We start from the raw sequence: 27493 nt of genomic DNA, 5'->3' as shown, positions 1-27493 counted from the left end.
AAGATTACACAGCGTACGTATAGTTCCAGTAGGTACGTACCTACGCCAACAAAAGTATACGCCTAATGCAAGACATTGTGCATCGGGGTGTGAATGAATATGATACCGTGAGTTCTTCTTGAAAGGATCTGCGCGACAACTGCAACTCGTCTAGTTTACAAGTGTAGCCAACTTCGTAAAAATGTCACCAGCATGATAGGCAGCGATGCGCAGTGGATCTCAGTGGCGCCGTGACCCGGCGGTTCTTAATAGGCCAGAGGTTATGGTTGACTGTCACTTGTCAACCGGTCGAGTCTAGGGATTTTGTTCTTGCCAGGGAAGGCTTGGTTCAGGCTGCGAACACAGATGCCAGCCGATCAAAATTGAGTAGGTTGAATCGCGCGCGCTTCGAGCAAGTCCTTTTAAAACGAACTCTCGATATACGCGCTGAATATCTACTTCCCGCGTGCATGCAACCGAACGAAAGTAATGTATAATAATCCGCGGTGTCTCCGCAGCGTGCAGTTCGAGAGAGTCCATCACACGTGCGGCGCGCATCGATGCAAGGAAGGAGCAATTGACGAAGATGCCAGTTGGCAGTCGGACTCTCGGCAAGAATGATGCAATTAACCAATAAACACATTCTCGAATGCGCCCCCGATTACAAACGCGGACGGCGCGCTTGCATCGTGACCCTCTTCCTTGCACTCCGTGCTCTATAGCTATGTAAGTAAGTCGGTGATTATTCGCCGTGATGGTTTGACGTGCGTCTCTTTTCACGTACGCGATTTGGACCCTGCTCCTTATGCAGCGGCCGATTCGACGTGTATACAATGCTCCTTGTTGCAGCTACTTTTCATTGTTGTTGCAGAATTAAACGCGGAGCATACGTGCAGTAATCCGCTTTCGGATCGGCGTATTGAACATCGTATATTTTTCCGCGATAGATATTCTCTGTGTTAAATATATTTCATTTACATAATACACATTTTACACGTATACGTGTGTCCGATTAAAAGAGGACGATTTCGTTCCGAAGAGCTACGCGATTCTGAAATAAACATAATTAAGACAGGATAATAACGTGTGCGTATCGAGAAACAAAACCATCCACGCGGCGGTTTCTTTCTACAATTTTATTGCCTCGTACGTACGTGCCGTGACAAAACTTAATCATCGCCTTCGTCTCGACTACGCTTCGACGTATAACCGAAGCTCCTCGACGCAAAGTGCAGCGGCGCGGAAACTCCGATACACCTCTCCTACACCTCATATGTATGGGTACTCGACGCGCGAAGCCACGGTTCAAGTCTCCCGCGCGTCAATCTTTGATCAGCCTTGCTGGTGTACGAAGACACATACAGTCGCGTCTCGGCTACTGCGACCATTTTGCACCGCACCGCATCGCCGCGACGGTGCATCGCGGCGACACGAAGTGTCACTGCTTCCGTACCGCCAAGTATAGCGGTTCGCGCCGGAATGGCAACGAGGATTGGCTCACGGGCCCGGAACGGGGCGGGGAGGGGGGAATACGCCGGCTTTGCGCTTCGTTAAGGATGCGAATCGGGTGTACAGACCGAAGAAAAATGTGTCGGAACAAGCGGAGACGTGCGGTAAAACCAGGATTCCAAATCTCCGGCTAATTGTAAAGTAAATTGAATACGAAACTAAGAACGTCTGGACTTGTTTCTTTTACAAATGCATATCCCAAAAACGTTTGTACGGTATACACTTGGCCGCAACGATTTTCGACGAGGCTGTTACTTTGGCAACATGGAATCAGCAGACATAGGCTCAATCTTTGTGAACATAGCATAGGCTCGAATTTTTATAATCCACATTTACACTCGAGTGCGGTCCAATTCCTATTCCGCACTTACAATACCGAAGCAGCCCGTTTCAAAAGTTGTCAATTTAAATAGGTTATGTTTCCGGTGATTAGAAGATATAACCAAAAAGATATCTCTCGGTTTCAACATTCATGTAATTACTAGAAATATAACCTATTTAAAGTGACAACTTTTCAAATGGGCTGCTTCAGTCAATCTGTCTCGGTGAATTTGTGAAAACCAATTTTCTCAACAAAATAAGCCATCGTGGAGTGAAATTGACCGAATCTATGATTCAAATCGTTTAACAGTATCAAGCGATTCGAAACAGGGAATCTCTATCCAAGTTAATGTTTCAAGTTTTGGTGTAGATATTTTTTAATTTCAATTTCCGATAAAATCATGATCGTGACTTAGAGTCGTACGAATTTGACGAATTCCCAATATTCAAGTATCATGTAATCAAGTTAACAAAAAAATATCGTACTTGAGCTCGTTCACCTTCAATTTCACTCTTCACTTTTTCACCGGACTGTACGCGCGCCACATCCTTAAGAGCTGTACGGCGGCGGTATACGGAGGGGAGTAAAAGAGGAGAAGCTGGCGGGCCACGTGGTGCTTCGGGTCGCAAGGGTGGGGGAAGTGCGGTTCCCCTTCGGCTCTACCGGCAGTTGATAGTTGATACGCGACCCGCGCGCGCAGTGGTCGAGTTTTAACGTCAGTCTCGCACGTTGGCGTCTTGAAAACGGATAGTCGGGCACCTGACGCTCGTCCGTGCCGCTGCAAGCGAATGGATAATAATCTGACACAACTAAGTGCGTCAAGTGTCTCTGTTCAACGTTGTGAATTGTGCGGTGCGACGCGGTGTTGCGATGCCGTCGTGTTCTCCGATGGTTCTGTGAACCGTGATCGGTGGTGTGCACTGTGCAGTTTGTGCCGAGCAATGCTCTGACCGGTGATACAGGTCGTCGGTTAAACCTGCGTGCCGTGAGCTTGCGTCTCTCTCTCTCTCTCTCTCTGTGTGTGTATGTGTGTGCGTGCGTGCGTGCCTCGAAACCTTCCTTACGCACATTTTATCGCGTGATTGGATCCGCTGTGCGTATATTTATAGAAAAAAGGAGAACCCCTTATCGGACGAAACCGCTTTCCCTCAAACCAACGGAACGGAGGATGTATCCAAGCGCCGGGATCAACGCGGCAGCTGTTGCCGCGGCAGCTGCCCGTCATCCGGTGAGAATTTTGTCATTCTCTTGTTTCTATTTTTACACACTTGACGAACGAGAGCATAACCGCGAAAGATTTCCCTCTGAAACGTTCGAATCGTTCGAAACGTTCGGAACGACAAAAATATTGGACGTGCAATTGAAATGAAATTGCCGACTGAAATGAAGAAACTGGCGATTACTATTTTCGCCGGCACCGCCCGCGTTCGCGTTATTCGTCATCGTCGTCACATGTCGCGTTCACCCAGTTGACACAACTGTTGCCGTCGCGTTGCACGAAATGGACGCCGTCGCGTTGATCGACCGCTTCTAAAGTTTGTGCAACCTGTACAAATATTATCGCTCTCTCTCCCCTTTTCACCTCCTCCCCTCCTCCTACCGCCACCGCTGTATTATATTTGTCCTATTTATCATCCAGACGTAAATTCACATGTGTATATTATATTATACATCTATGTTTACCGCGTACACTATTATTAATTTGTTACAACGTTCGTTCGTATTTTTGAACCAGCGGTTTATTGGTACTAACAAGAATATGATCTCTCATCGCGATCGTCGCGTCCTAATCGATGCCGACATATTAATGCCGTTTATCATCGTTTCACGATTTCATTTGACGCTCGTTTCCGGCCTCGGTGATTTCGTTCTATTTTCTTCACATATTTTTCTTCGGGCTTGCATGCGGGACGAACGATAAACGTCTAGAGATTTGACGTAGAATGGTTTATATATTCACGCTATCCCAATTTGCGAGGAAGTCGTATGAGTTTTCAAACTTGATTGCGGCTATTTTCAACGTCGGAAAGTTACGCAGATGTAACGGGAATTCGGAACTCGGGCGTCAAATAACTTCGAAATAGAAAACAAAGTACCATGCTCCGGGAATTTGAAATACCGCATAATTGAATCCGCGATGTTGAACTTCGTATTTTATTATATCTACATCCGGCAAATCGTGTTACACAGCGTTCTGTACAGACTTGCAAAAAAAAATAAAATAAAACATCTCCAAGATACCAAAATTCCGAGCAGCTTAACCGAAACGAAACAAACTGACGGTAAAAAGAAAGAGCGTAAAAACTCACCGTTGCAATTTTTAACACGGATGTAAAAAAATCTTTGAACTGCAGTTTCAACACGTCATCGCTGTACGATTCAATTGGAAGCAATTTCGAAGATACGTATTGGTTGTACGTAATAGGCATACAGACTATACTTGTAGCGGCAGCAAACTGTGACGCGTGAACAATGATTCGTCTGGATAACTCGAGATCTCTTTTGCCGTTTCCATTATTTCCTTTTTGTTACAGTCTTGAAGGACGCGCGTACCTCGTACCTACCGTTGTCATTTACTTACGGTCGTTAGATACTTTTGCTAAAACCTTCAACCTTGAATATGTACCTGCTCGGTTCTCCGTTCTGGTGATCGTTATCGATTCGTTTGGTAAAAAACCAGAACAATTTAGTCGTTGAAGCAGCGATCGGTCCCGTTACACACAATTTGTTTTTATATTTCTTCTGTATTCCGTTTGTGTGAAATTGCCAAAATTGCAGTTGTGCCTGTTACATTACAAATAACTTGATTGAACAGTAATTTTTTATACCGCCACATACCGCTGCTACGAGTGAGTTTGCAAGGTACGCGTGTCTTTCGCTTTACCTTTTAATTAAACATGTCTTACCGAATTTCACACCATGCGTCGTTAAGTCAACGTAGCAAAATTCTACATCATTCACCGAGGTGTAATATCCCGGCTCCGTGCCCACGTACTTTTCAGCCGGACGTGATTTCGGCATTAAATTATACCAATGCATACACGGTGTCTTACAAGTTGTACAGCCGAACCGTCGTCGAGGAGAAATGAGCAAGGAAGGAAGGAAAATGGTGCGCCAGGGAGACTGCTCGCTGCACAGGAACGCTGTTCTACATATCTTCTAGAAAGTAAAAGCCTTATAAACCCAGGTTCTACCTGCACGTGCTGCGAGGATGTTTGAACAGTTAACAGCCCTCGTATCTCACCGTCGAGCAGTGGTGTCGCCGTACAAAGAGGGAGGGTGCAACCAAACACCCTTCGCCTCCTCTACACGACCCTCGTACCGGCTTGTAGCTGCTAGGTGTCGGTGCCTGCGAGGGTTGCGTCGCTCGAGCTCCCAGTCAGCGAGCCAGCGATAGATAGATAGATGGATAGATAGATATATAGATAGATAGATAGATAGATGGATAGAAGCGTCATGAATCGTGACGGGGTGGTTCGGCTGGTCGGTTTGGCTTTCCCCCGAGCCGGGGTCGGGGGGAATTATTTTCATTCCTGGAACCCGGGTTGTTGTCGGGTCGCCGAGGGAGGACAGGGGGACCTACAAAGCGACGACCCCTTATCCCCGAAACGACACTTTTATGAGAGCCGATGGCTTTCGGTAAATTGCCTGTATTTAGGGTGCGTGCGCGCGCGCATGTGTGTGTGTGTGTGTATATTATATACACACCGAGCTAGGTATCCATTAGAGGGATTCGGTGCAGTCTGTTTCCGTTCATATCCGCCACCGGCAATATTCCCCGCACACTTTTCCACCCCCATCTACGCGCTGCATGTGTGCGTATCGTGGAACTTGCGTGAAAAGTCGAGGACACAAAAGGGATGACGATGGCGCGAAACGATCCGCGGCCTCGTAAACTAATTGAAAGACAATTCCCGCCTGGCTCTGTATTGTATCATATACGTATATACATTGTACTTTGTATGGCTGGCATTACACACACACACACACCGAGTGCTGCATATTGTGGATTCATTCGATCAAAGTTTACTCAATATACAACCAACTCCATCGTTCTCCCCCTGATTCGGTGATATGACTGCCACTGGTATATACATATAAACAACGGTTATTGCAATCGTTTTCAATTGCGTGCCGAATATAAAGGTTGAATGTATTGTAGCTTATAATATAAATTATTGCAATCATCCTATTGGTATCCGTTATTTATGTTTACGGTATTTAATGTTGAGTCTAAACTCAATTCGATGCACGTTATAATGATACACATTTACTTATTTCCTACTTTTCGTGCGAAGAAAATAAAACCTTTCACATGTAGGTATTTAGGTACCGCATATTATTATACCTGTATTGCGATAACGGAGGAGAAGACCGTGTTTCATCGACGGCGTTGAAATTTGCGATGGCAAACAATTGTTGAAATTCTCATTTGTAGTAATTGAATAATTCAAAATAATCTCGTAACGGTCGAGGTTTCGGAAAATCTGTTGACGTGCCGCGATATGTACTTGTTATAAAACCATTAAGGTATTTATGAGCACCAATTAACGCTCGTTAACTACATAACAATAATTAATAATAGAAAAAATATACGAGTCCGGTGCAGAAACGCAATATCCGGAAACCCCAAAAAGTAGGTATATACTGCACACGCAATCATTGAAGGGGAAATCCGAAGAAGACCTTTTTTCAAGTGGCGTAACCTGCACCTTCCACGGAAGGAAGGGAGAGGAAAGATTCGGTGGGTCGAGCACGACGGAGCGAGCTACGAGGAATCGGGGAAAAGGTGCGATCGAACTACAGCTGCCTGCTTCTGCGTATTGCCCTTCGAGGAAGGTGGAACAAAGGGCCCCTAGGTACCCCGGGGGTCCTCGTCTGGTCCCTCGGGACATCGGCTATTATGTCAGGCGCAGGACTCTCGACCCTGGCAGAGCTGCAGCGAAGGTGGGTTTATGCGTACCTACCCGGATCGCGTTCAAGTCGTATTATATGCATGTGCGACGATCCAGGCGTATATTGGGGTGGAGAGAGAGTCCCTCGTCGACAGGGAAGAAGGAGGGTGGAAGGGCGAACGAAGGGCGAGAACATCCCTGGGGGGCCGAAGAGGGCTTCGGTGCCGATAATATAATCATGACACCATCCCCCAGGACAGCTAGCGCCTACCTACGTGACACTGCATTATATAAATATATGTATATGTGTACACACGCACAGCTTTCGTGCACGCTCACCCTAATCTTGATGAGAATGAGGGACCGACCAGGAGGAGGAGGAGGTGGAGAAGGCCTTTTTCAGAGACACTCAAAAGTCCACAGAGGACATTCCGACGACGATTACGGGTTCGGGGGAATTACCAACGTCAGTTTCGTCGTTTCAAATCGTTCTTATTCTAAACGCCGATAAACATCTTTATCTCTCTCTCTTTTTTTTTTTTTTTCTCTGGGTGGCAGGAACGAAGTGACAATCGAAAAGATTGAGAACGATAAATTATGAAGAGATTCATCGATGAAATTTTCATCGCTCACAATCTGCTAGCTTGAAATTTTCCAGTTTATTGGCCACTGGTGTTGGAAATTTTCTTATAATGGTTTTTGTAAGTTTTGTCAAAGAATCTGTAATACCAATTAACTTGATATGTTGTTAAAAAAATTGAATGTTTGAAAAAATACTAATCGTATATATTTCGTTGAGAGATGATAATCGCTTTTGAATGAATGTTTTTTTGTGCCTCAAGAAGTTCCGAGCCACGTAAAATAATGCTCTCGATAAAATTTCATATAAATTGAAGCTGAATTTTATCAATCGGTACACATTTTGGAAAGAACTGTAGAGAATAGTGGAAAAACAATGACGATAAAAAGGCTGATGTGATAGGATGCTGTTTATTACATTTTCAATATAATAAACAAAATTACAATTTTTTCAAGTAAAAAGTCGCGTATATTCATGCGTACTGATTTACACAACTGTTCACAATTGCTTGTACAAGATACATTTCGCTCTTAATATAATAACGACCGGCATGAAATTGATTAGATATCGTTTCTGATGTACGAGAAACCATAGCCATTAGATGAAACCGTATAAGTGAGGTATAACAGAGAATACCGAGATTGAAAGGAGTTTTGGATATAGTCTCGGCGAATCCCCTCGGGTTTGTTTTTCGGTCCTTTCCCCCCGGCTCCCGTAGCAATTCCCCTTAAAGCGAACGATTTGTGTGCTACGTCGTAATTTTCTTCGCTCAGCTCGGACCAGAGATCCGCCAGCGGTAATCCCATTCCGAGAATATTTTTCAGCTCTGTACATACACATTCGTATTTATATATTATATATACGTATATGCACACACCTATGTACAATACGTACATGTTATTGGTATATACTGGGTGTATATTCGGTGAAAGAGGCTGTACTCGCAAAATCCGGGATCGACCGGGCACGCGTCATTCTTCGGCGGTAGCGGAGAACACGGAGTTGCCTCGGGTGGCCTCTTTCACCGAATACCCTCTGCGGTGAAAGGTTCGCCGACGTGGCGAGAAAGGGAGGGAGGGAGAGAGAGAGAGAGGGAATTTGGCCAGTCGAGGAGTCAGTGCTGTGCGGAAAGCCTATTTCTGCAGACGACGCGAGCCATTAACCAATTTACCCGTAATGAGCATAAATCTCATTCTTCTGGCGCTACACACAACTTGACCCACCCAAAGGCCGCACCGCAGCGCAGCAGCTTAGCCCTCGAGCTAATCTGAAAGCCCCTCTTCTCCGACCCCTCGTACCCCATTAGCCGAAGGTACATTCTTCAGTGTGGCAGCAGCAGCAGCAGCAGCGTCGTCATCCACACACACACTTTTCGCACCTTATGTAATATACCCGGGGAAAAGAAACATGCTTACGTACATACAGATATTTTTTTTTTACCCTCTTTTTCTTTTTTCTATCGCATCGTATCATACCGGTGTAAATTTATTTTACCTTCCATACGTATACCTCGTATCCTGTATCGGAAATTCAGCGGATCAAATTCCGGCTGCAAATTGGTTCTCGCCAATCGATAAGGTTCGGCTTTCAATCATCGGGCTGGAAGGGAATGATTCGGCCGTCTCCAAGAATCATTAGTGCTGTACTTTTTTTTGGGACTGGATTAACCTAGACCTTGTATAGACCGCACGAGTTATTGACACATTAACATCGTCCCTTTGCCAATCACAAACTATACTCATTATAATGAAATCTATTTGTTCAACGAGCCTGCAACACTATTAAAAATAGCTAAATGTACTTAAAATTACAATATTATATTACTTTTACCCAAATCATTTCCCATTTATCAAACAATTTCAGGGACACGGTGTTTTAGCGCAATTGTATCGATCACTTAAAAACCTAACGGGACTGAGTCATTTTACGGAAATTCGATTTACGTGCTCAGGACGAGTTTACGAGGCGAAAAACTTGTTCACTTTTTCAATCCAATCACAACACCTTCAAAAAAATGACGTTCCCGCGATCTTTTTTTATCCACTAGCGACATTTTTTTCCTTAGTAACGGCAAGATGCCATGGCCGTATAAATAGTTGAAATTTTTGAAAACCTTGCGGAAATTTCGAAGAATTTTCACAGGCTGGAAAAATGAAGGAATTCCAGCGATGGTCAGAAGGGTTTCCGCAGAAAATATCACAACGGTATATATATATCGTGTGTCAATACACGTTCAATGATCACGACGTTTGTAAATTTCTGTAACAACATCAAAATGGCAATTTACGAAAGTTTCCAGGAATCAAAAAGTTTTAGAGTATCCTCAAAATATCTGACCTCTTATTACGAAACAAAAAGAAAAGAAAAAAGTGCACAAAGTTCGTGACTCTTGATCCTGACGCTAGAATTTTATTATCATTGAGACAAAACCCGAAACTCGCACTAAAATATGAAGACTTCGATCCACGTGGTATCCAATGGCTTTCCGATGCATCGAAAAATGCGCAGAATCTATAGGACTATACTGATTATTCGGCCGGTCTCTTAATACGCCTCTATCATAAGTGCACAAGCGATCGCGAGGCGTAACTGCAGCAGGATGTGCAACGCGGTGTAAAGCAGGATTTTGCACGGCGGAGCACGTGGGTGCGGATGTGTGCGTTTGTTTACTTGCGTCTATGCGCGTGCGTGTGTGTATATATAGATTATGTACACTGTTCGCAATAATGAGGGGTTTGCACAGACCGAGCACCGACGTTCTTCAAACACCGAGAGCGAGGACAAACAGACCTACGAACGGACAGACAAACACCCCTCCCCCTCCCACTTACCCATGCATGTGTGTCTGTAATACGTGTAACTTATATATAGTACCTACAGCCACCCAATACTTATACGTAGGCACGTGTGTGACTCACCGATGAAGTTCTACCTACCCCTGGCTCTCTCTCTCTCTCTCTCTCTCTCTCTCTCTCTCTCTCTCTTTCTCTTTCTCTCTCCCTCTCGCCGCCCCGAACCCTCGGCGTCGCCCTCGTTCAACAAGCACCATAAGCGATATGGTGGCTAATATTTGCCAGGCTAAGCCCCCAAATACAATACAGTTCTGTTTATTCGTCCCAGAGGTTCTCAACGCGGATCTTGAAAGCTTGAATTTTCTACCAACAGTCCCTTAATACCGCTGCATTGTGCATACCTTATATTACATTAATATTACATACCTGTGTTTCTGTATATTTTTATGATAATTATCACGTATTCTCTAGATGCTTGTAATTAACAGGGCGGAATTTACGGGCGGATAAAGTTCTTCGTCGTTCATCGAACAGACCGAGATTTGACTGAATAATTATCGACTCCACGCATTGCGGAGTTTTAAACCGACTTGAACTTGGAATTTTTTCTTTTTTATACTCTGTTATTTCCGTGCTATACGGATTTAACAGAATTACGTGAAAGAGAAATCATGATTAATTTACGCGAATGGAGTTGGTTATATGTATGTATTTGAAGCCGAAAATCCTGCGTCAGATTACCTACGCGAAATCTCAGATAGCAGGATGATTACGGAAGCAAATTCTGGCAGTGACTAATTTTGTTGGATATACATTTAGAAAGTGGTCAGTGTATACACTGATAAAAAACTGTCAGTGGCTTGATTGAATAGCCATTTATTTCCTCAGATCCTACGACATATTTAAGTGATCCGTATAATGTAAATATTCGTTCAACTAAATATTACCTAAACTTTGTCTTTTGTTAGTTGTATTAATTGAAATATTTGCCTGTCGTACCGGCGAATGAAATGTTTTATCACGGTTACTATTTAGAAGAATATATGTATATATTCAACAAAGTGAGTAACATATTTTTCTCTGTGTGTAATAAGAATAAGAAATCGTCGACGTGATTTCATATCAAGGTTCGTCGAAATTGGCTAGATATGGTAAAAAACAGTGATGCGATTTTATTTCACTCGATCGATGATGATTTTGTTACCGAATGTGGTTTAATAACCCGCGATAATCACCACGACTAACGTGTTTGGGTGAATTTCACAATTAAACGACAAACTTTTTTAACGATGCGAGAATGGTAAAACGAATAATTTTCTTCTTACATGCGATAAGTGTACATAAATCGAAGAGAAAATTAAAAATCCATATCCTCAATATGCCATTGAACCAGCTTCGAGCACATGCCGAGTACATATTGCACCTCATACGATTATCATGTGACATCATCTAATATTCCGTGAACTCGTCGGCAAAGATGTGACAAAATGATACAATTAATTAACACCGCACACGTGATCGTGTGTGTATATATCATATGAGTATTAATTCCTGTCACACGTATTCTGCAGATGCTGACGTTACTTCCGGTGTCAGATTATTCCGAATGACGGCTTCTACTCCCTGCTGCGATTGTGCTCAATTCACTCGCTGATAATACATGTACGTGTAAATATGTTATACGTATATGCGACCGAGGTTCGGTTCCCATAAAGCTCCGTAGATACCTGCAGACAGATCTCTACGAAATGATAACGATCTGCTGCCGCTGCGTTCCGCTGCCTGCCTGTAACGTGTCCTCGGTATCGCCTGCCGTTCCATTTTCCAACTTAACAGATTACGTCCCGGCTATATTGTCGTTTCTATTGTTAGATCTTTAGCTTAGCTTCTTCTGCGGACGAGGGAGGATTGACGATATCTGCTCTTGTTACCCAACCGTATTGTATTATTATTTTATCCTCTATTCGAGCAGCTCATTATATATTTACTTTAATTTTTTTATTTTCTCCAAAGTTGGATCAGTCGCCAAAAATTTACTACATTATTGATCTGGGCTCATATATGAAAAATCAACAGTTTTATAAACATCAATTATAATTATTCGTTAAAGTGTTCAATCTTCGTCGAGTAAACTTTTGAAACAGGTTGGAATGCAGCGTTGTTATTATCTCCATCATTCAAATATCTCTTGGAGTTATTCTAATTACAATTGAGAAAATATATAAATGTCCGTTTTTTCTTTATTTTGTAATACAGTTATTCTCCTTGTTTATAAATTATGATTCTGTTGGGACTTTTTCACGTGGTTTTATCACAATTGCGGATAACCGTTGAGGCTTGTGTGTATACGGCGTTAATTGATTAGCGACCACGGATTATTATGAAATCTGAGTGTAAAGAAAGATTGTTTAACGCGGTATTTAGATAAGACAATATAATGCATGAAAAGGGGGTCACTTTGGATATTCCCGATACCGTTATGCTGGTGTCAAGATATAACCACACAGCCAACAATAACAATGCCCCGGTTTTGAGCTACGTATTTAGATATGCATATACCGTTAACATTTCCGTGTCTCTTATTATTACTATGTATTTTTTATTTCAAAGGCGGTACGATAACTATTGCATCAGCTTTTATAGGTTTATAACAGGCGTCAAATAGATACTTATAATATTATGATTACTGGACTGCAGATGTTATCTTTCATCGCGGCTAATTTATCGCAAAAAATCATGTATACGATTTTTCGATCGATCGAAACTTGATCGAAAGATAATTTTTTTTACTCGTTACGAGTTGTAAAAATAATAAATGAATTTCCATTCTATTCTGAAATTTGGTTTTCGGTATTCAAAATGGCGGATCCGACACGGTGATGAAACGATATTTAAATTTTGGATTTTTGGGTTAGACTGAAACTTCGTAAGCCTGAAAATCGTGGAAGACGAAAAAGGTCTATGCATATAGCGTTACACTTCGTCTGCAAAAATTTCACCGTCAGAGTACATTCTTATACTATATTATACATTTTGATAGGAGAATAAGTGTAATAAACATTATGTACACGTGTACAGAGTGAGTATTTAACGGTCGAATGGTCTAACGCGCATGCGAGAAAATTCTAGACCAAAAGCAGTCGTTTCGTCAGGACGACCAACATTTTTGCGGTCGCATACATAGCGGCGACTTAGTCATCTGAACTTGTGACGGTTGGTCATCCTGACAAAACAACCGCTTTTACTCTAGAATGTTCGCGCATGCGCGTTAGATCATCGGACCGTTAGCTACTCACTCTGTACACGTAGTACGTTGTGTTCAATCAATGCTAATTGTTTGTAAAGCTTTCAAACAATACGTCACCATACTAATTACATTTTCCGTTCGCGGAGGAATTCTATGTTCAAATATTTAACTTGTCGCTCTCTTCACGACGGCGTGACGAGACGACAATGAAGGCGACGATGACGATGCGCTTTTTCTCGTCGACAAACCACCGCACTGAGTTTTACGCTATAAATGAATTTCGTCATTTATCGCTCTTTAAAAACCGTCTTCCGTGCAACGTACTTGTGTACGTATATACATTATATGTACATAGACATAGATTATACTACAATCACGCATCTACTACGCGACGATACATATCTTATATCTATCCCTCAGCAATCCGCTTATCTATTTTATACGTCTCGTCCAGTATTTTACTAATGGTGGGTCTGCGTATGTGTGAGTGTGCGTGCACGTAGGGCCAAAATAGATCCGATTTAAAAATCTTTTCATCGACGTGTTTATATGTAAATTAGAGTGGTTCAGCCACAAAACAAAAAAAAATCATTCTTTTTTTACCGAGCTGCTTCCTCATAAAACTGATGTGTTTATGGTGAAAAACAAATCCCCTGCAAATTTGAGCTCGATCGTATAAGATTTAGAGGTCCCGCTTTTGACTTTTGAGAATATATACGAAAATGAAAAATAATAAAAACTTCAATTTTCTCTGAATATAAAACGATTATTTTAGATTTTTGTCCATTTTTTCAGTTTGAACTCACAGTAATTCTCAAAATATGGAAAATTGAATAAAACATCTGTAGACCTTTGTTGTACTAAATATAATACTTGATATTTTTCATTTTCGTCTATATTTTCATGCAAAATCGACGGTGAATTAAGGTGATCATTTTTTTACGTGTTATTTCAATGTAAAATCGAAAACTCGAAAACGGAACCCTCTAAATCTTATTCGATCGAACTCGAATTTGCAGGGAATTTTTGTTTCATCATAAACAACAGTTTCATGAGGGAGCAGCACTGAAAAGAAATAATTTTTTTTGGCGAACCACCCTAATGTACAAACATATATACGTATAACATTTTACGAGTTATAAAAGTTCGTAAAACGTTTGCCGTTGTTATCTATTTTCACGTACGATAAAGCGATAAAAATTTTATTTTTATCACTGGCCTTCTGTAATATAAACGCGAATATAAGGCGATAACGTTCTATAAGAGAATGGGGAAAGCCCTTTCAAAACAAAGCTATCATTCATACGTTGGTGGTATCATTGTACAGTTTATGAATCGAACAGAAAAGCAACCGTTCAAAATCTCGAGTGGCTATAATTAAGTCAATTAAGTTGAATTAAATTCAAACAGTTGATCTTTTTATTTGCACGTATACAAGGTGCAAAGAAAAGAAGGTGAAATCATTATTTTTAAACATTGCGTTACTTTTTCCCCCTACCTAGGTAAAACATCTAAATAATTTCGTTTCGAAAAAAATTATTTATCTGTAACAAATTATACATATACTACATGAGACGAATTTCTGTTTGGTATTTCGAATTTTCTCTTATCGTTAATTAATAGAAAAAATATTTTATAATAAATGATTACGCACATGTGTGCTTTGTAATTATTACACGTCATTTTTTCCCCGTAATTCATACTAGGAAAATTGCACGCTCATTCGACACGCGTGTCATTTTATTTTTCTGTGTAACGTATATAGGTGTATAAACGAGTTATATGATATGAACCATCGCTGATTAGGCTTGACACATCGTCTCGCTGTTCGGTAATAAAAGCGGCACTACATTCTGATGGAATAAATTACCCAAGAAGGCGGGATTTTAGCGAGGATCCTCGACTGTTCCAAGAGAGTTAATTAAAAGGATAAAGTAGAATTGATATCCTCCGTACCTTTTACTCTGTTGATTTCTGTAAGTGTAATCCACACAGTATACCTACATATAACGTCATACCTGGTAGACAGATTATTTCAACAAAAATTTAAAGCGAGCAGATAAATCCGTAATTTTCAACTCATAAATAATTTTTTTTGGGAATTTCAGGGTTCCATGTATCTTACCTAATACAACAATCTGGAAGTTTCAATAAAAATTCAAAATTGCAAAATCATAATTACCAAAAAAAAAAAAAAAACAATATTTTCGAAATTTTTATATTTTTTAAATATTTTCATTGAAATTTACGGATTGTTGTTGCAGGGAATATGGACTCTGAAAATCCCCCCAAAACAAAGAAACAAAACGATTAATTTGTTAAAAAATTACCGTTTTGCCCGCCCACTTCAATTTTGTTTGGAATATTTTTGGATTTAGCCACGGGTCAGAGGTTAGTCGAACTGACGTGGAATCCTCCATATGTATAATAACGCGGATCGAAGCAGCGATCGGTGCAACTTTGAGCCACCGACCGCTGACCGCTGACCGCTGACCGCTGACCACTGACCACTGACCACGTACACCGAGTACCCACCGCCATCTACCTACCTACGTGCATTTATAAAGCGGCAAGTGGTTAGAGGATGGCGGCATACGTCGTCTGCCGTGGTCGGCACAATCCGCATTCGCGAGAATATAGCAGCGAATTACGTTACGATATATATCGGTCGAAACCGCGGAATTCCTTTCTGATCCTGAGAGGCAAAGGGAAGGAAAAACCTTTCGGCATCCGTGAAGATGAGGAGATAATCGTACCTACAGGGTGAGCCGAACAAAACTAAATCGATTTCAAACGTGAGTAAAATCTGAAGGCGTCGACTGATTTTCAGATACTCTTTTCTAACTCGAAATTGGAAGAATAAAACTTTTGTGTTGGGAAATCTGAAAAATCTTTATTCCTTGCTGAAATACAAGCTTTTGAAAAATGAGTTTCAAAAATGTTGCTGGGTGAAATAAATAATATTAAAAAATGTTCAATTTATTTTCCGTCTTTAATTACGATTTGTAGACCTAATTTACTTTGGTTCAATAAATTACGAAATATCTAGAACAATGCGTGTTTCTCTCTTAGTATGCTTATTATTTATATTTGAAATCTTCGATCACGTTGATCATAAGAATTCTTAGAGAATTTTAAAATATGAAAAATAAGAAGAATGAGAGAAAAATACACGTCGCTGTTAAAAAATTTTTGTCATCCATTGACGAGGCTGCGGCATGCAATAGATTTTTCGGATTTTGAAACATGAAACGAACGGTTTATTCTTCTCATTTCGAGTCAAAGTGAAAAGAAAACTTCTAAAAATTGGTTGATGTGTTCGGATTTTATTCAAGTTTTAAATCCGTTAGGTTTTTTTTTGGCCCTCCCTGTATGTCTATTGTCTGTCGTCTAGTACAAATATATTCTATGCCGCTTTTTTATCGAACGGCGTTTACAAGTTATTACATGTACAAATGTTTAGCTTATTGGAATACGAAACTGAAGGAAGTATAACGTGTACTATTCGTGGGTTGTAAAATGTTTTGTTTCGAAACCGATTTTTTATTTTTCATTCATCTGGACAAATACAAGTATTACTATTAGTAGGTAGGTAGGTAGTAACCAACAGCTTGGAATTGAATTTATATCGCAGGTATATACAAAATTATTAGCACGTCATTTCACAACTGAACAAATGTAGGGTCTAAAGAATCTGTCGTCGATTTGTGGCATGTATATTTTAGAACTAAAAAGTTGCGGCTATTTTCGGCAATTCGTCAGTGAACTCAAAATCATCGGTAGGTTGTTACTACAATGTCTAACTGAAAATCTGAAATCGTTATCTTAGTAACACTCGAAATTATCATCCAAAACCGCTTGAAATCATTACTATCAAAGATTTGAAATCTTTTATCACACATTACGTATTCTCACTGTAGAGAGAGCATCGAATCTCATCCTAAAATAGCGACTGCTCAAAAGTATCAAGTTATTAAATAAGAGATTCGTTTGATGTCACGTGAAATCGTCAAATCACTTACATACACCCTAAAACACAGTGCAAATAGTTTAAAGTTCCAAATCATTAATTTTGATTCTTACATACTTTCAGTTTTATGTAAATAAAGTAAATTTAGTAAGCCCAACTTCTTCCTTCCCCTCCGGCTATCTCCCTTAGAGGATGTGCCAATAGAGCCCAACTTGCATCAGGGGTTAATAACCTTTTCTTTTCAAAAGCCAATTTTCCAGTACGTACCTGTAACGTGCGACGATATTTGCCATGTCGTTTAATAATGCGGCGTACCCTATTTTGGTTCTCTATTAGAACACACCACCGCCAGAGAACGGAAAACAATGCCACGATGCATAATGCGGCGCCGTTGCTCGGCCGCTGCGCCTTAATACGGCTAACAATTAGTGAAGTTGAAAATATACCTTTGTAGACGTGAAAGGAATAAGCAAAGAACCTTTTGCTCCTCGGCTTCAAACCGAACGGGACGATGTATATTTTTCGTATTATCAAGGCATTTCCAGCAGAACTGCTAAACACCTGTACCTACGTATTAGCCACGTGTTTGCGTTTCAATTATCGAACTCACAAGCCACGCCGTCGCGACGTGCGCGTCTTTTGTACGACATTGTATGTATCTACACATCTAGTATACCTACCTTTGTCAATACACGTGAGTCTGTAGCTGTTCAACGTTTATAACGCATAAGGCTTCTTTCAAGCCCTCTCGCTTCCATCCTCCAACTCCGTGTACATACGTATACATGTCGCCATACCGAGAGGGGAAAACTGTGAAACTTATTCTTAGTAGGCGACAGTAAAGTCGGACCGCGCATGCGCGAGCTTTGACGAATTTGCGTACAGGCTGACCACTCCGAGCTTCAACTGTCGGCTAAGGCAGGTTAAAGAGAGTTGGTGGTAGTGATGCTAGGTTTGAAAAACTTTCATAGTCAACCAACCGATGAACGACGACTATCGAGATGAGTCATCGTAAAATCATGGTTTCAATTCACAAGTTGACGCGGGAGAGTTTTGACATCTCGTGCCCCGCTTCGAGTAAGTTGGCAACTCTGCCTGGTAGACGAAAACATAACCGCGGTACGATCTTGCCGACCGATAGAGATCTATTATTTTGCGCATGCGCAGTCAGCCGTTCGGCATGATAAGATTCACCGTCTTCTCTTGGCATACTTACAAATACATGTAATACACAGTAAAACAGTATAAACGGGGATTTTGAGAAGGTGATCAGAGAGAGGAAAAAAAGAAACGTGTGCTTATGCGCACAGTTATACAAAGTATCGAGGTGAGTTGGAAAGCTTTTTGTAAGCTTGATGTTGCGGAAGAATTGGATTTCCTACTTAATTGTTACATCAGCTTGTCTGACGTTTATAAGTATCACGGGATTTGGAATTTGAAAGAATCAGACCGGGCGGAGTTCCTAATTTTGTTTTTCTTTTTCTGGGTTATTCCTTCGCAATCGCAAGAAAGTTTACCTCTCAAGAAAGGGATTAATTTTACTAAAAAAATGGCCTGGGACTGGTTTAAGGTTTTTCTTTATTCATACTCGGTTTTAATTTTCGACATCGGTTCGTCCGTAAGCGTAATTTTTATTTTTAACAAAGTTTATATCCTCGAAAACGTATTCAAAACAATTCTTGGCTTTTCAGTCGAGCGGCTCGCTTGTGTACCTACTTATTATACAACTTAAGCTTCGAGGTTTAACCAAAGTTCGGTGAACTTTGCATCTCGAAAAACGTTTCTCCGATAATATATCAAAATATTTTGATTCCGTGCCAGACAAACGATTTGTCACTGCGAAAAAATCTATTTTCTTCCACAAATTACTACAGCGAGTTTCGCACCTAGTGTGCTCCATTTATCACTTTCGTATCAGTAACAAGCTCCCTAGTAGCAAAAATGTACAATTAGCTATACAGTGCATTCTCTCAATAGGGCTGCTTCCCCGCTTTCGTACTCGGTTGCTTTCCCCCGCTCCCGGGCCCAAGTTTATCTTTGAAGCACAACTGTCTCAATAGGATAGCGTATCAAACGCAATCGGTCTGTCATTTCTATTTAACCACGTAAACAAACTTATTTTCATTTAAACACACAGTCTTTCATGTAAATCGCTTGCACGAATAATTATGTATAAATGAAAAAAAAAAAAAAAAAAATGGATGTGTTGATAAAATATTGACACACAAATATTTTTTCAGGTTAAAATAAATTGAAATGGGAGTCTAACCGACGTACACAATACATATATACGCGCGTGCATAAGTGGCTGGCTCTGAGAGAGTTTGCGACTTTTTCGTGAAGCGACGCTTGCCGGAATTTTTAGAAAATCGCTTACCTTCTTGTACTGTTCCGGCATTATTGAGAGACTGCAATTTGTTACTACTTTTCCTGCTTCTGCAATACCCGTAGCAATACATTTCCAAGAATCTCTTTTTCTAGTGAATTTTCGATGCGAACGTGTAATTAGAACGAAAAGCATGATATAAATTGTTTGCCATATTTATTTGCTAAGATTTTTTCATTACGAATGAATCCTGCACTGAGAGAACCACTGTTCAAATGTGGGTTCAAACCGAAATCGACTACTTTCTACGGTAGATGTTGTGTCTGGTTATTATCGATATAACTGGTCAAACTACGTTAAATATAGTTATCACCAAATCTGACTAAACCTCTAGTCAAAATATAGTTATATTTTTACTAGTTACTTATTTCGTTAGAAGTTAATAACGTTGTTTTAACGATGCTTATTTAGGAAAAATCTTTATTTCGCAACTTTACGATTATCTGAAATTCCGTAAATCGCAATAAAGTTCAGAAGGTACACATATTTTATAACCCGAATTCTTTGGATTTTACTGTACAATTTTAAAATCGTGGTTTTTTCTCATGTTTTATCACGTTAACGTTACTAACTTTAAACCTCGCGGAGACTTATAGTTAAAATCAATTTATTAGTACAATTAGTCACCGTCCTTAGTGGATATCGGTTAAATTGGAACTGAGATAGCCTCAGTGCAAAGCGAATCAACAACATTTCACAGCACTTACTGGAACAAATCGCTCAGTGATTCACCGCGAATATCAACAAAAGCTCACTACACGGTCAGTATAAGATTAAGTTTCATTCCGAGTAGACTTGCTATTCAATTCCCATTGTACGAAGCGAATCGACGTGTTATTAACAAACCTATCGTTGTTGTTATGCTTTCTGGTTGACCAAAGTGATAGCTTCTGTACAATTTGTCTTAGTCGGTCGTTCGAACGGGAGCAAGGGGTCATTCCTCTTGGATGCCATCACGAGCTACGTTGCTGCTACACCACACACATGTACGAATATACGTATACGGATTCGATTGAATTTGAAATTTTCGTCCTCCATATTGGATCGGTCATTTGTAATTTTTTAAATTCGATTTCAGACTCGTAATCAGCGACCCCAAAAACTTATAATTTATGTAAAACATGTATATATGTGTAGAGGAGTAACTTTCTTGGAAATAAATTATTCCTTCAATTTCCATGATTTTCTTCAATCAATTTGTTTCTAACAATAACAACTTACATTATATCGCAATAATTACTCTAGTGTATTCAAAACCTATATATATATATATATATATAGAACAGGTGGTAAGAATATTTACAAGTATGACTCATAGGGTTAATCTGTAGAATTTCAAACATTGACTCGTGTTCCGTGGGCGGGTGGAGAGAAACGGCAAACTGCCAAGTAGTCATTCGTATACAACCGAGTGGCTGCATCTTGTCGTTTAACCGGGGAGAGTCTGCTCTGCACGAGTGCACGTAATTCGAACAAAAAGGGGTGACAAATTTATTCAAGAAATATGATCCCGCGGGTATCCTTCCCTGCCTTCTTGTTGCCCGTTGTGCGAAGTTTGATATTATACGTACACAGCCGCAATACGTGTTACAAATTCTTCAATATTTCGAGACAGCGGAAAAGCTACGTATAACATGTAGGTGTATAATAAGCTGGGACGATAATTCAAAGGAATAGATCTGGGCATCGTAAATTTCTTACGATGTTGACATTATATGACACACCGACCGAACGGTTCGTTGAGATGATAAGTGAAAATTGATGACACTGGGCGAAATCTGAATCTCGCGATTTTGTGTCATTTTAAAAGCCCACGCGCGACTGTCCGGCCGTCTTTTTCGGGGCTCAATTCATGCATGTTTCTTTTCGAAAGCTATACCAATAAATGCGTTATGTAAGAGAACTGCGGCAGGTGGAACGAGACTTTTTCTTATTCTTTTTCTATCTTTTGGCCTTCTTCTTATAATAAAGAACGTACTAAGGAAAGATACAGATTCAAATAAGCTCGGACCGAGTAGCACAGAGTTTACTAGCTTACAGGCATTTGTTTGAAATGCCTATCACTTCGCGCTTCTCACTTTGCAACATAAAACTGTGCTCAAGTTAGTTTTACACCGCTCGACATTTCGTCGAGGACTACTAAAGCACAAGGTCGACGTTGCTTTCTTCCATTATTCTGAACAGTTGCTACAGAATCTTGAATTGGTCGACGTGTCTTTGTTAAATTGAATATTGAATCTCGTTTAATGTTCTGTTAATCGTGGTTCAGAGCCCATTTGTTAAAAAAAAAAAAGGATTAATATGCGTCCCACACGCAAAATACAAAGTTCGCGAGCGAAAACACAGGCCCGCAAAAAAAAAAAAAAAAGAAAAGTGTCCGAACTCGGCATGCGAAATATGTTTTCTTACGTACTTTTTATCGCTGAATCCGAATCTGAATTCAGAATGGGGCGTCTTCCGGGCCAATTTTAAGTAAATGGCTGTTGAAGGTGAGAAGATTTTGAAAATCAGATGTAAGCACCTAATTAAAATTAAAATTTAAATTTAAATTCCCCAGTACGACTGTGTATTACTATTTTTCTCACTTTCAACAGCAATTTACTGAAAATCCAAGTTCCTACACTTTTGTTTCGTGGGCCTGTATCGTGGCCCATTCTCCGATAAATGAGTTTCTTCATTTTCCATGATTTTCGGATCGCACCGTGAACCGTAAGGTGGTCAACACAGGACGCTTAGAACGGCATTGCAAAATTGTGCCACTGCTGGAATAGCGTGCCCTCGCATGTGCGGCCCATTAAACTCGGCAGGTCCGCCATGATGCGAGGTAATGACTGGGGCTCGCGTATCTCGGTGCACCGTAGGGTACGACACCTATAGTTTTGGTTCCATAGCGTGTAATCCTGGTGGACACTGTGAACATGTAATTAACACCTGTTTCCACCGTCGCGCTCGTGCAGGCGCTTGAGTCGGAGGGTTACGGTCTACAGGTTCCGCACTTTCACCGTAGTCGGTGCAACGTGCCGTGCCAGTTTCGATCCTCATCGTGTATTAATACTCCGCTGCACCTAAAACTACCATACCGAATTAATTACCGGGTGCAGAGCAACACCTTGAGCAGCCGCGGCTAATTCTTCCTCTCCGGCAGCAGCTGTAATCGTTGTTATAATGCTCAAATGCATGCGCAGCTGCAGCCATCTACACACACGACGAAACTCCTGCTGTTTAATAGCGCAATTTACACCTTTTCTATTCACCCTATACGCATACCCTTTGAGACACGCATTGCCGTGCCGAGTCAAATTTTATAACAAGATAGTATTCGATGGTTTTTGGGGTCGCAGACTACAAATCTGAAATCAGATTTTGAAAATTCAACATAGCGGATCCGATATGATAGACCAAGATTTCAAATTTCATCGAATACTGTAAAAATAACTCTATGCAGGGGTTTTTGGGGTCGCTAATTGGATTCGATCGAATTTGAAATTTTCATCCCGCCATATTGGATCGGTCGTCTTGAATTTTTAAAATCCGCTTTCAGATTCGTAATCAGCGGTCACGAAAACTTGTAATCTATGTAATACATGTATAGATGCAGAGAGGTAACTTTTTCGGAAATGAATTATTCCTTCAACCTTCACAATTTTTTTCAATCAATTTGTTTCCAGCAATAATAATTTACATTGTATCGCAATAATTACTCTCGAGTATTCAAAGCCGAATAGTAAACTATCAGAAATAGTAAAAAAAAACCGCAAAGAAATATGTTGAAAAGTTATCTAAATATACTAACGATGGATATAAAATAGCTGGTAAAAATAGGTAAATTATCACTGTGACTCAAACGATTATACGTACAACGCTGACTATGAATAATTGTGAAAATTATATTTTCTTATCAAAATATTGTTCGAACTATAATTGTCCACAGTTATTTTTGTAATCGTCGCAGGGACATGGTATAATAATAGATATCGCGTATCAACGAAACGAATTGTGGATTGCCTTTTTATTTTCCATTAATTGTTCAAATGCAACTACTAGGGATTATTCTCAACGTATGCTCTTCTACTATGAACGTGAAGAATTGATGATATGACATTGATATTTTTACGGTATACAACCTATACATCGGTCTACTCGGGTTCAATTACTTTCCAACATTTGACAACAATTTTTTGTAGAAGCAAAGTGGCTCATCGGATCGACTCGTGGCGATGATAACAACTGTTGGTCAGTACAGATTGATCCGCAAAGTGGCACAGTTTCAGCAAATTTCGCCGGTTGCCAATTTTCTGTAAGAATTGTGCGGGGTTCGTTATTTCATTACGGCACGTTGATTGCTCAAATTGCAGGAATCATGCAACGCTTTTCATTTTACTCTAGTGCAGCATTAACTAGCCGTCATTACTCCTCCCTACATTCCGTGAAATTGTTATGCGAAATATACCGTCGTAGAAATTGGTCTACAAGTATTTTTCTACCGAAGAATTGGATTATTGGATTTTTTGATTTTTTTACACTTCTGTATAATTTTGGAAATTTAGTAGGTTTACCACGCAGAAAGTTCACGCTGTTACAGTTGTATTCGATTTTAATTTTTACTTCTCAATGACGGATTTTCGGTTCTTCGCGAAGCATGCAAAGACCATCACTGATCATCTATAAAATTGAAACGACTCATGACGTCATGTTTTTGTTTCATTTTCAGGGACCCCCCCAGCCTGGACAACCGTTCAAATTCACAGTTGTAGAATCGTGCGACAGGATAAAGGAAGAGTTCAGCTTTCTCCAAGCACAATATCACAAGTAAGTAGATCCATCGATTAGCGTAAGCAGATCGGCGTTCATCGTATTTTTTGATAATGCCGTTACGACGTGCCATTCGCGGTGGTGTTTCAAAATTGCACTAATCTCCAGTACCACGTATGGTAAAACGCAATTCCGATGAGTGGCATGAATAAAAATAATTTAATTAATTAATTAACCTACAATATGAAGAGAATTTGTAATGTGGTAAATGTCGATTCGCTTTTTGCACACTTCATCGATGTGCTAATTTAGATAAAAGCCAGTCCTCTCCACACGTCACACCCCAAGTTTTTATATGCGTGTAGCTTGCTCAATTTCTATATCTTCATCTTCGTCTTATTTTTTATTTATTTATTTTTTTTCTAATTCTTTTCTTCTTATACAAATATTATACAGCTCGTTGGTTATTGAGCTGTATCACGGCTTTATCGCAGAGTCACGAGTGTCTTTGAATTCGGGTATATCGTATAATACTTGTGTTAACGAACCCGCGACGTGTGAAATTCATCAACTCTTTATGCAAGAAACTGATTACCACGATCATGCGACCTTTGTTTTTTACTCTAACCGTGTAAAAAAGCTTTAAACGTTTTAGCATAACCTTACAGTAAATGGTTGTGTAAGCATTTAAAGCAGTTTATTAGTAAGTTGCTAGTAATTGATGGTAAACAGATAGAGAGGAATTTCTGGAGGATCAAACAAATTATGAGTGTTTTTTTTTCGTCTCTTTTTTCCCATCATTCGCGTATTTGCGCAACATCAGATGCCGCCATGTAATTAGCCAAGACGTGGATGAAATTGAAAGTACTAAATCCGAAGGTCATGACAGATTACAAATTTGAATTTCTGTTGTTTAGACGTGGAAACGCAAAACTTTACTTTTTATTAACATTCGATTTTTTTTCTTCGAGTTCTTGACACGGTGTTCGATATCGACTTTCTTTGTACCAAAACCATACGTATCTTTGCGACCGTAGAAAGGCAATTGAAACATTTTGTATCAATGAAAGGAAAAAAGTCCAACAACTCCAGAGGAAAACAAATGGTGCATCGGTGTCAAGAATCGTGTGAAATTCTGTATCTTGACCTCATCCTGATCCCTGGTAAATATCCCGGCTATTTAAATACCCAACAATCTGTTTCACCAGCTCAAGTACAATTTTTACATATGTACATACATGCGAAAATAAGTAGAAAGGAAAATGTAATTAGATTACAGAGCGCGGTTAGATTAGATTGTTGAATAAACGTTGTAAGTGAATGTGACGACGAAAGATGCAAACATACTTAATTATTAATTATTGTGTAATCGAGAAATGCTTTAGGGGGAAGTGACGAACGTCGCGTCGTGTGTGCGTTTGTTATAAATTTATCTTTTCATCGCAATACGTAACGCATGGTGAAACAAAACAATTTTCAACTGTTTCCAGGTCACCAATTATGTAGATATTTTGACCGTTCAATTTGCCCTATAAAGAGAAAATTATGGAAGAAAACATGTATAATTCAATTATTATATTATTCATGCCACTCAATAGTTATACAACATTTGTGTGCTGTAATTACAATCGTTTTTTTCCTGTTTCGGTGCGGGAAAGTCCGAGGCAAAACGGTCGGTAAGATCAAAAGTCTTGAATATATTTTTTGATAACAGTCTTTCACGTTTCTCGATGTTTTTCAGAAATAAAAACACAGGGCGGAAAATCGAGCTAAATTATTCATTGTAAAATAAATGCCCGTGTTTCCTTGGTTCGAAACACATCGGAATACTGTAAAATTATCACGTTCAACCGGAGTGTCTGTTTTGCCTCGAATTCCCTGTATTGGTTCTAAAAGATGAGATGTTCATTGAAAATTTACTTTCATTACAATTTTTGACCAATACTCTGCTCTTTTAAATGCCATGCGACGAGTTTAAATATTTCGTAACGATATTATACATACGTTGGTTCAGTGTGTATTAAGTATTGCAAAATAATGATTGAATTTACGCAAAATGACTGATAAACTAACAATAAGTTGTTCAAGAATTGTAATGCAGGTAGATTCTACAAGAACATCAGTCGTTGTTAATACAATCTTACGCATGATATTGTGTTGACTACAGAAATAAATTAAAAACGTCATTCATTGCAAAATTGCTGGATGACGAATAAAATTGTTTCAGCAAACATTATTGTTGTTGATTTGAATTTTACATAATTGTTTGAGGTAAAATAAAAAGCTTGTAGTTTCAGCGACGTTTTATTTCAATTATTTCTTTGTATTAAATATTTTTGTTACCCGATGTATCTTTTTTCAATACCGTAATAATAATCACACTTCCCGCAAGGCGTTGCAACAGACGTGCAAACTATGTAAACGTCTATTTTCGGCTTACACGTATACAACTCCCGTGTGCCTATTAGACAGATTGAGTATGCAAGAGAGCGTTACTTCGAAGCTTATGATTCATAGGCAAAATATTAGACACGTGTCTGATAAATCCTCGTCCGTAATACAACGCAACGCGTAAGCCGTATTACAGTGTCCATATTTTCTGTGTAAACATATTCCTGGCTTGTTTTACACTACGCGCTATTGTTATCAGTATACATATAACTTTTATTATATGTATACCTCTGTCATATATCCTCCTTGCCGTCCGTTAGAAAAACGTGTAACGCGACCGAAGACGTGCAACTGGTTTGTTTGTCTGCTGCAACGTCGGATAAAGCGCATAGATTTTATACACTTAGCGTATAATGAGACACCCAGGCATTATCGTTGGTTTCTTTACCGTATTTTGTGTTATTACGAACGAACGCCTTACCGCAGTAGGGACCCCGTAAATAACTAGTTCCGAAAACTACGGTACTGAGTAAAAAATGAAATTGAGCTTTTTGGTTGTAATCACAAGATTTGATATATATGATACTATTCTTTTTTTATTACGATCATTCGTACCATATTTTCTTATAACTTTTACGATCGTTTGATGTCGGCGCAACGGTAAATTGAC

At 39.8% G+C, this 27493-nt stretch overlaps 1 protein-coding gene across 4 annotated transcripts in view; it reads left to right on the top strand.

The window, feature by feature from the left end:
- The first annotated feature begins 2487 nt into the window (after positions 1-2487).
- LOC107225767 (protein groucho) overlaps positions 2488-27493 on the top strand; it is a 68015-nt gene continuing 43009 nt past the window's right edge. For all 4 annotated transcript variants that reach the window (XM_046743951.1, XM_046743953.1, XM_046743954.1 and 1 more), the window contains exons 1-2: positions 2488-3038; positions 24392-24489. In XM_046743951.1, the coding sequence (XP_046599907.1) occupies positions 2979-3038; positions 24392-24489 (158 nt within the window). In that variant the 5' untranslated portion in view covers positions 2488-2978. The remainder of the gene's footprint in view (positions 3039-24391; positions 24490-27493) is intronic.

This window comes from Neodiprion lecontei, chromosome 6, assembly GCF_021901455.1.
Source record: "Neodiprion lecontei isolate iyNeoLeco1 chromosome 6, iyNeoLeco1.1, whole genome shotgun sequence".
NCBI classification, from domain to species: domain Eukaryota; kingdom Metazoa; phylum Arthropoda; class Insecta; order Hymenoptera; family Diprionidae; genus Neodiprion; species Neodiprion lecontei.
This window is presented reverse-complemented; position numbering and strand designations above follow the sequence as displayed.